Genomic DNA, 9850 nt, shown 5'->3' with positions numbered 1-9850 from the left:
AAAGAGAAAGAAAGAGAAAGAAAAAGAGAAAGAAAGAGAAAGAAAGAAAAAGAGAAAGAGAAAGAGAAAGAAAGAAAGAGAAAGAGAAAGAAAGGAAGGAAGGAAGGAAGGAAGGAAGGAAGGAAGGAAGGAAGGAAGGAAGGAAGGAAGGAAAAAGAGAAAGAGAAAGAAAGAGAAAGAAAGAAAGGAAGGAAGGAAGGAAGGAAGGAAAAGAAACTGGAACACAGAGACACCTGCATAAAAGATGTTTGTGAAAACCCACCTCTTCCCATGGCCACGGCTAAGGGTCAGGAGGCAGAAACTCTCAGAGGCTCTGGGTCTGTGCAGGTGGCGGGGTGGGGCTCCCACAGGTGTGCAAACAGGGCAGCCACCTGTTGCACACACTGCTTCTTCCCTAGGGAAGAGGCTCAGGGAGGGTGGGGCTCAGGTCAACAGTTCCCTGACCTCCAAACCATCCATGGGAGACCAACAGAGAGGTGAGGGGTGGCTCCAATGTCAAGGAGAAAAGTGAAGGAAAAGGCACTGGCTGATATTCAAAAAGCATTTCACTGCCCTTGTCCTTTGAGGAGGCCTTTCTTTAAATTAGGACTAGCGGCCATGGTCCCCCAGGCTCTCCAAAATCTCCTTAACACCCAGCTGTTGCCCCAGAAGAGAAAGTTCCTTCGTTGGACAGAGAAGTGTTTTCTAAACATGGTCTCAGGTTAGCCTGGGCCTACTCTATCCTCCAGGGAAAGGAAAGGGGCAGCTGGCCATGAGCAACACAGAGAGAGGTTGGGGGGAGGGGGGAGAAGAGGGAAGACCCTCCCAGGAAGGCAGGGCAGGTGGCTGGTGGCCAAGTCCCCTGGGACCCACAGAGCTCCCGCCCCGGAAGATGGCTCCCACCCCCGCCATTGAACCAGGTGCCAGGGAGGGATCATTTTCGCTGCTACAAAGGGTCCTTCCAGTTCAAAGGCTGGAGCAGCCTGGATTCTCACAGCTGCTATTCACCTGCCTGGACAGGGAGATGAAGCACTTCATTCATTCTCCACCACCCTCCCCCCAGGGCGGGGAAACACCAACAAAAGGCAGGGTGCCCTGCCTCCCTTCTCAGCCCATCCTGGCCTCCCCCAGGCTCAGCCTGGCTCTGGTCTCTGCAGTCCCAATCCTGCCCGTTGGGGTCATTACTGGCCGCATGCACCTGTGCTTAGGAAGGTGGACCCAGCAGGTTGCTGGCTGAAGGACTCTGAAAGACCCAGCACTGTCCCTTCTCTTGGCCAGCTGAAATAGCCTCACTCATCTTTCTTGTGTGGCCTGATTCCTTCTGGAGGCCTGGGGAGTCTCTGGGAGGACTCCTCCCGCTCAGCTCCAGTTCCAGGGTCTGTGCTGGGGGCTGGGCAGGTGGGACCAGGGCCAGCCAGCACCCCCCCCACACACACACACTCTTGCTCAATGGCCCACCTTAGAAGATCTGATTCACTGCAAAGTTAACTACTGACAGACAATGCCACTCAGAACACTGGGGTGGCAGAGGCGGGATTCTACACCTAACGTGAGCCCTGGACATGTGTCTCTATGTAGTTTCTGGTTAACATAGCTGTCTTATCGTTCCCTCAATAAGTGTAAACTCTTGGAAAAGCAAGTTACAGAGACAGACCAATTCAATATCAGGATGACTGTAAATTACCTGAAAATGGGATGCACTAGCTTGTAAGGTAGTGAGTTCCCTAGTCCTCAAGGGTATTCAAGTAAAGGTGGGACAAGCCCTTTTCAGAGCTGTTTCAGAGGGGACTCACACATCTGGCCACTGCATGGGCTGTTGGACAACCTCCATCACCTCTCCCAGCACTAAAGTTGAATGTTGTTGATTGTACCTTACTTCAACATATTCTAAACACCCCATAGCACTTAGCACCCAATGAAACTCTTTGTAAAGGAAATACAAGCGTGAGTCCATGTAAATGGCAAAAAAAAAAAAAAGACTTAAATGGGATGATCAAGGGTGGAAATGAAAAGTTCTAGAACATGCTTCCAAAGCAAAAATTCCTAAAGCATAAATGAGTTCACCTTCCAAACTTGAATTATACCTGAACATCAATAAATCTTCCATTTCTGGGGTGATGCCAGAGACGGATATTCCATTTGGACTTTTGTTACAAGCATTCTGAGAACCACTGCCATCAGACAGGATGTTAGGGTGTCTAGGATGGAAGGGTCCCCTCAGCCTTATGGGGTGCTCGGTGTCTGCTTCAGAGCTTGGAGGGTGAGGTGACCTCTGAGGAATACTGACCTCAGACCAATCTAGGATGACATTTGGGATCTCGGGTCAAAAAGGGGGATCGACCTTCCTACGGACCTGTCCGCTGGGCTGGGTGGACCTGGAAATTCTTCCAAACCCCGAGCTCCACTCCAGATGACAGACAATTAAACGAGCAAGCTGGTGTTTTTGTCCCTCCTTGGTGCCTCCTTGGGGAAGGAGGGACCCAGCAACACAGCCCATGTTATGCAGGAAAACACTGAATACACCCGACTCCGAGGGAGAGAACTGAGCTCACGCACCAAGCTATTAAAAATCTTTATTGTCATTTTTCTCTCCAACATATATATTTTTAGTTGAAATAAGAAGCCGCAGCAACACTTTCACTTTTCTTCAGAAGATGAGACAGATCAGGGCTGTCACTGTTACAAGAGGAAGGCCCATGACCTTGACCAGGACAGGCTGGGGCAGAAAACACACCATGGGCCATGACACAGACCCTGTATAAAAGCTACAGGTACAAAGAGGGGGCAGCCAGCAACCCTGGCATCCACACCTGATAACAGGTATTATGACCTGGCGGAGAGAAGGGCTGAAAAAACTCACCTTTCCCCAGGGGCTCAGCTGGAGCTGCAGGCCACTGAGCTGAGTGTGTGCATGTGAGTGTGTATGTGTGTGTGCGCTCACACATGCACGTGCACACACGCACTGCCTCCCAGAAGGAAGATGCTCTTGGGCCCCTGCTGGGGTCCCCACAGTCCCCATCTCCTGGGGATCAACACCCTTTACAGTTAACGGTCAACTGACCAGGGCCAGGCCCCGTGTGTGGAGGACACGGTGTCCAGGCCACGACACGCGAGTCCTCCTGGGGCAAGGCTCAGCACCGTGAAGCACCCACCAACCGTAGGGCTCGCCAGGGCTCAGGCCTAGGACACGCTGGCATTTAGCTCCTGTGCTCCACGACAGCCCCAGGCCCTGAGAAGGGGGAAATTTGGCTCTGAGAGTTCTCCTGGCTCTGGGTAAACAGGCAAGAAGGGGGCCTCAGTCTTCCACCTCAGGGGGAGGGTGGTGGCTTCCCGTCCCCGTCCCCATCCCAGAGGCCTGCTTCTTTCTCCATCCCCACCCAAATTCCACTCCTGTGAGAGGTGCAGGGAGAGGGCAGGCCGCCTCCAGGGGACGGGGGAGGGCAGGTGGGAAGACTTGGGGTACCCACAGCCATTCAAAGACCGCTGTTCTGCAGTGTGTTTCTGGGGTCAGGGTTGAGGACCAGCCTGGTGGGCCTTGCCCAGAGAAGCACTTCATAAATAAACAATGCCACTGTCCCTTCCAGGCTGACATTGAGAGACCCTTCAGAAGGCCCGGAGGGAGGGGCAGGCCTCGGGTGAGGGAACTCCAGCTGGCCAGGACCTACTGTCCCTGCAGCAGACACCTCGGGAGCCTGGCCGGAGGTCAGGGGTGGGTGTTTGGAGCCAAAGAACTCCTGGGCTTTGCGATCCAAGCTGGGGCCATTGTGTGGGTTCTGAACTCCAGGGCAAAGGCCTGGGTTACGCTGTGGGCGCTCACAAATGGGAGCAGCTCCTGCCCTTTACAGGAGGAGCCCCCAGATGAGGCCTCAGGAAGTGGGGTACGGAGGGAATGGCAAAAGGCAGAGCCGCCCAGGGCAGCGCCTCTGCTCAGCACAGGCAGGCCGGAGAGGCTCGGACACGGTCGAGCAATTCCATTCTCACCTAGGAAAGCTGGCTGGCTGCCAATTCCTGGAAGTGAGGCACATAAATCCTGGCTAATGGTCACGGCTAAGCTCTGGGCTGCTCCTTCAGGACAATACAAACCTCCTTGGGAACTGCGTTTTCCAGCTGTGGACCCTGCTTGGGGTCCTTGAGGTCCCTTTGCTGGTGGAGCCAGGTGTGGTCATTACAGCAAATGCATTTTCCAGGTGGACCCCGGGCTGCAGAGGGACTGCACAGCAGAGTGGGGGTGAGGCCATGGCAACGCGTGTCAGGGGTGAGCAAATGGGAAACCAAACACATGGATCGAAAGCCAATCAAATGCAAACACAAACAAAGCACGTGAAAACAGCAGCAAGCTCTTTGTGTAATAAATATTGCAAAGCGCACTTGGTTTCTTTCTTTTTTTTTTCAAGTCAAATATAACAACCAATGTCCCAAACCCTGTTTTCAGCATTCAAAAGAGAGAAGCTGTTGCTCCCAGCAGAACACCTGCAGCCAATCAAAGAAAAAAAAAAAAAGTTTCCCATTAGTCAGCCAATCAAAATTCATTTCCAGTTTAAGCAGCCAATCGGACCTCTTCACATTCCTAAAAAGTGACCTAAATAAAGCACCAGAGCTCGGAGAGCTCCCTGGGAAGCCATATACCCGAGTTGCAAATTTAAAAAAAAATAAGTCAGAAATAAAAATAAAAGGTTTCCATTGGTCAAGATTTAAAAATAAAAAGGTTTCTTCCTGCAGCCAATCATGAGTCCATCCCTTTAAGCCAATCATAACTTCGCCACTGGTGTCTCCCTCGATGCCAGCCCCGCTGAGTGGCCATGGGTGGGGTGGGGTAGAGTGGGGCGGGGGTGGGGAAGGTGACCTGCTGCCTCTCAGCCGGCCAAGGTCCACACAGATCTCTTGGCCTCTGCCAGCTTCCAGGGTGTTCCAAGGGGTTCACAGCTACTGCCTCCGGTCCTCCGTCTCCGATCTGGAAAACGCCATCACCACATCCTCTGCACCTGCAGACCAGGGAAAGCGAATTGCTGGGTGGGCCTCTGGCAATGGGCTGCGGCCTGGGACCAGGCAAGGAGGCTGCGGCCCCTGGGTGCGGCATCAGTCCACCACGGAGAGGTGCCTTCCAAGGAAGCCTACCTCCCCTCCGGGCCCTCCCTCCAGCCTGGCCAGGGGACATGCTAGCAACTGGGCTGCAGGGCTGCAGGGCTGAGGCTCAGAGGCTTGCTCAAGGCTGCACAGCTAAGAGGTGAGTGTGAGGAAAACCCAGGGCAGGTTCCTGGAGCAGGGACCAGCTCACATCCCTTGCTCCAAGGTCACCCAAGCCCAGGGGCCCTTGGGAACCTCCCTCTTTCTTCTTGAGGCTCTTAGTTTGATCCCTTTGAAGGACCTTGTTCATCATGATTTCTAACAGCCATTCCTCTTTGTCCAAACACCTGCTCCAAGGAGCGTGGCCAGGCCCACTTCCAGCTTGCAGCCAGCCTGGCTCCTACAGAGACAGATAATGGCCATAATCTTTATTATTGTTGTTTTTAATCGTGGATTTGAGATTCTGGTCCAGGCACTCATGAAATCACTTCCTTTGTCTTGTTTTCCATAAGACAGGCTCTGACATGCAGCCAGAAAAGGCAGGAGGGAGGAGGGTAAGTGCTTGAAATACTGACACTCCCCTCCACCCCCCGAGCTGCTGGGGAAGGAAGGAGCTGACTGAGCCACAGACTCTGCAGGGCAGGTGAGGTGACCGGCGGGTCCCACCAAGCCTCCTGGGCCCTGGGCCTCCCTGAGTCCTGCCACTTTCTCCCCTTTTTCTAAAGGACCGTTATTGGGTTGTGCCCATAACAAGAACAGTGTGCTGCCCGTGGGCTTTCTGACCCACTTCTTTTCTGTCCTAACTGGGGATTCTCCTGGGAGGGGAGGACGGGAGGAGCAGACACAGAAAGGCCACGAAGGGTGAGCTGGTGTGGGTGGTGGCAGTGGGGCTTCTGGCTTATGAAACGGAGCCCGGGAGACGGCAGGATTCTGCACCCCACCCCCAGGCACGGAGTTGGCCATCTCTGTCCACACACAGGGCAGTCTGTCTCTCACACTAGCAGCCTTCTACTGACCTCCTTGCTAACTGTCCTGCCTCATGGAAGTGCGGAGGGGGCTCCCCACCACGCGTGCTGCAGGAGGAGGGCCCGGCCACCAGGGTGGAACATCACAGACGTGTCTTCTGTTTGGCACCAGAGCACAAGGTGCTGTAACCCTGCCACACGTGCCCCACCCTGCCTGACGGGGCTCTGCTGACACCAGCACGACCTCTCTTCCTGAGAAGGGCATAAGCGTCTGGAAAGCAGCTCAGATCGTCTGACTCCCTTGGATGGGGCTCCTTTCCTTGGGAAGCCCTACGAGCGCTTCCCCTCTCTTCTCGGGAACACGCTGTTCTCGCCTCAGTCCTGGGACCATGCAGTATCAATGCAGGCAGAATTTTCCTAGCAACCACAGAATCCAGGATTACATCATACCCTGCACGGCAACTGAGCTGGTTACCCAACAGATGCCGGCTTTTCCCGAGGGCCGCCTCCCCAGCTCGATGATCAGTGGGGGGCCAGAGGGAGACTGTGAAAGCGGAGTTGTCAGCACAGGATGCCTCGGCAGCAGCGGGCAGTGGCAGCCCACTCACTTCTTGCCTTGCCTGACTTGGGGCTTCCTCACAGATACCTTAAGCCTCTGTGCTAAGCTGCAGCACAGAAATAGCACTGGCTGTCCCAGGTGGGAACGGAGAGTTGGCAGAAGGAGGGGCCGCTAACTCCTTGGAGGCGACCAGACCCAGGGGCCAGGGCTCCCAACACCGCAGCTGCCTGGTGTGTGTACCCGGGCTACACTCTGAGACTTAGGGAAGAAAGTAACCTCCTCAAGGTCACACAGGGACTCTGATGACTATTTAACAAGACACCTGAGGCACAGGATTTGCCAGAGTCCCACCGTGCCATGCTGCCAGCTGGTCGCCCCAGCCCTGGCTGCGGTGGGAAAGGCTGGGACTCCATGGTTCTCGTTTATAGGGCCACCCCCTCTGCTGCAGGTGTGGAAGAGGCCCGCAGAGCTGCTGCCCACCCCAGGCCCGGTTCTGCTCCTAAAGGACCTGCTGCTTTCCAGGCCTCACCCCAGGGCTCTGCTTTCCCTCGGGCCCCAAGAGGGGGCCGGCTCTTTCAGAGTCTTCTCTGAACCTGTGCTTACCAGGCACTCATCATTCAACAAGGGCCTGACCATGAACCTGGGAGGCCTCTAGGTAAAAACGCGCCTTTTCACTCTCCTTTTCTCCATGAAATCTGTGCCAGTTACCTAACAGGGAGAGTGAGCTGCTCAGGAAGTTATCATGATTCAAGCTGTTAGAGCTTTCGAGCCAGGAGGGACCTCAGAGGTTGACCACCACGGTCCTCCCTTCTTCCCTAAAGGCCAGTATGTGGTGTCTCCCTTGGTGCACCCACTGTCCTGGAATCACGGGGCTCAGAACAGAAGATGCTGCAAAGAAGCCAGCAGGCCCAGCCCACCACCTCCAGGCAGTTGGCGAGGATTCCTATCCCATTTTACAGATGAGGCTGTGTCCACTGCATTGGTACCTCTGCTGGACACCGTCTGGACTCAGCTTCAGAGCTCCTGTCTTTCCCTTCTCACCAGATGTGGGTGAGCACAGGAGGAGAGCTGATCAGCCTCTCCTGTCCCATACTCTCTAATACATTAAAAGATAAAAATAGCCCAAACCAGACGAAGATATCACAAGGAAAAAGAACCACAGGCCAGTATTGCTTATGAATATAGATATTTATAATACCGATGGTATGCAAAAATACCCCCCAAAAATACTACCAAACTGAATAAAGTTAACACATAAAAATTATTACATACTCTGACCAAGTGAGATTTATCCCAGGAATGCAAGGTTGGTTTAACATCTGAAAATCAATCAATGTAATATGACAGATCAATAAAAAAAAGGACAAACACCATATAATCATCTGAATAGACACAGAAAACACATCTGACAAAATTAAATGCCCCTTCATGTTAAAAACACATAACACACTAGGAGTAGAAGGGAATTTTCTCAATCTGATAAAGGGCATTTACTGAACACCTGCAGCTACTATCATACTTAATGATGGAAGACTGAAAGTACTCTCCCTTCAAGATTAGAAACACGAAAAGGATGTCTACTCCTTACCCTTTCTATGAAATATTGTGTTGAAGGTCCTCTCCAGGGCAATTAGGCAAGAAAAAGAAATAAAAAGCTCCAAATTGGAAAGGAAGAAGTAAAACTGTATTTGTAGGTGACATGGATCTTGTATATATAAAATCCTAAAGAATCCCCTAAAAAACTATTAGAACTAATAAACAAGTTAGAGTTACAGGAGACAAGATCAATATACAAAAATCATTTGTATTTCCATACACAATCAATGAACAATCCGAAAATGAAATTAAGAAAACAATTTCATTTACAATAGCATCAAAAATAATAAAATACTTAGGAATAAATTTAACAAATGAAGTGTAAAATTTGTACTCTAAAAAGTACAAAACATCATTGAAAGAAATTCAACACAATCCCTACTAAAATCCCAGCTGCCTTTTTTTTTTTCCAGAAATTGACAAGCTGCTCCTACAATTCATATGAACACTTGAAGGATTCAAAATTGCCTAAAAAATCCTAAGAAAGAAGAACAAAGTTGGACTCACACTTTCGGATTCTGAAACTTACTACAAAGCTACAGTGAACAAGACGGGGTACAACTGGCATAGGATAGACACATACATAGCTCAATAGAACAGAACTGAGAGTTCAGAAATAAACCCTGACTTTTATGGTCAATAGAGTTTTGACAAGGGTGCCAAGGCAACTCAATGGGAAAGAACTGAAGAAATGGCACTGAGACAACTGGATATTCACATGTAAAGGATGAAGTTGGACCCTTACCTCACACTATATACAAAAATTAACTCAAGATGGACCAGTCACCTAAATATAGGAGCTAATGTTATAAAATCCCTAGAAGAAAACACAAGAGTAAATCTTCATGACCTTGGGTTAGGAAATGGTTTCTTAGCTATGACATCCAAAGCACAAGTAACAAAAGGGAAAATAGATAATTTGGGCTCTATCAAAGTTAAAAACATTTATGCTTTAAAGGATAATATCAAAAAAGTAGAAGGGCAGGACAGCCAGTTAGTTCAGGTGGTTAAGAGCTCAGTGCTCATAACACCAAGGTTGCCGGTTCGATCCCCACCTGGGCCACTGAGATGCGCCCTCCACAACTAGATTGAAACAACTACTTGACTTGGAGCTGATGGGTACTGGAAAAACACACTGTTCCCCAATTAAAAAAAAAATGCTAGTTCTCTTAAAAAAAAAAAAGTAAAAGGGCAACCCATAGTATGGGAGAAAATATTTGCAATGCATATACCGGGGTGCTGGGTGCCAAAAATATGTATACAAGTGGACACTTTGGTTAACGTTGCTCAAGCAGTAGTTCGCCGTAGTCAGAAGTATCTGGACGCTGATGGGAACCACTTTGAGCACCTCTTATAGTTGCAGAAGTCAAACGTGATTTGTATTCACCTTTTGTTATTGGTATATATTGAGTATTAAAATTGTAATAGTTTTTTCCTTTCTTAAAATGTGTATACATTTTTTTGGCACCCTCTGTATCTGGTAAGGGATTGGTATCTGGAATACATAAATAGCTCAATCATAATAAAAAGCCAAACAACCCAATTTTGAAAATTGGCGAAGAACTTGAACAGACATGTCTCCAAAAAAGATACACCAATGGTCAACAAGCACATGAAAAGATGCTCAATATCATTAGTCATTATGGAAATACAAATAAAAGCCACAATGAGAGACCACTTCACACCC

The 9850-nt window shown here is 50.3% G+C and overlaps 1 protein-coding gene across 3 annotated transcripts in view; it reads right to left on the bottom strand.

Annotated features, from left to right (window-relative positions):
• Positions 1-2534: 2534 nt before the first annotated feature.
• The window catches only part of CTNNBIP1 (catenin beta interacting protein 1), a 53039-nt gene continuing 45723 nt past the window's right edge, over positions 2535-9850 (bottom strand). For 2 of the 3 annotated variants that reach the window (XM_019639823.1, XM_019639824.1), the window contains one exon: positions 2535-4961. In XM_019639823.1, the coding sequence (XP_019495368.1) occupies positions 4903-4961 (59 nt within the window). In that variant the 3' untranslated portion in view covers positions 2535-4902. The remainder of the gene's footprint in view (positions 4962-9850) is intronic. The other variant, XR_002123682.1, reaches the window with a different exon arrangement.

Source organism: Hipposideros armiger, unplaced genomic scaffold (assembly GCF_001890085.2).
Source record: "Hipposideros armiger isolate ML-2016 unplaced genomic scaffold, ASM189008v1 scaffold_46, whole genome shotgun sequence".
Classification (NCBI taxonomy): Eukaryota; Metazoa; Chordata; class Mammalia; order Chiroptera; family Hipposideridae; genus Hipposideros; species Hipposideros armiger.
The sequence above is the reverse complement of the archived record's forward strand: the minus strand, read 5'-3'. Positions and strand labels throughout refer to the sequence as shown.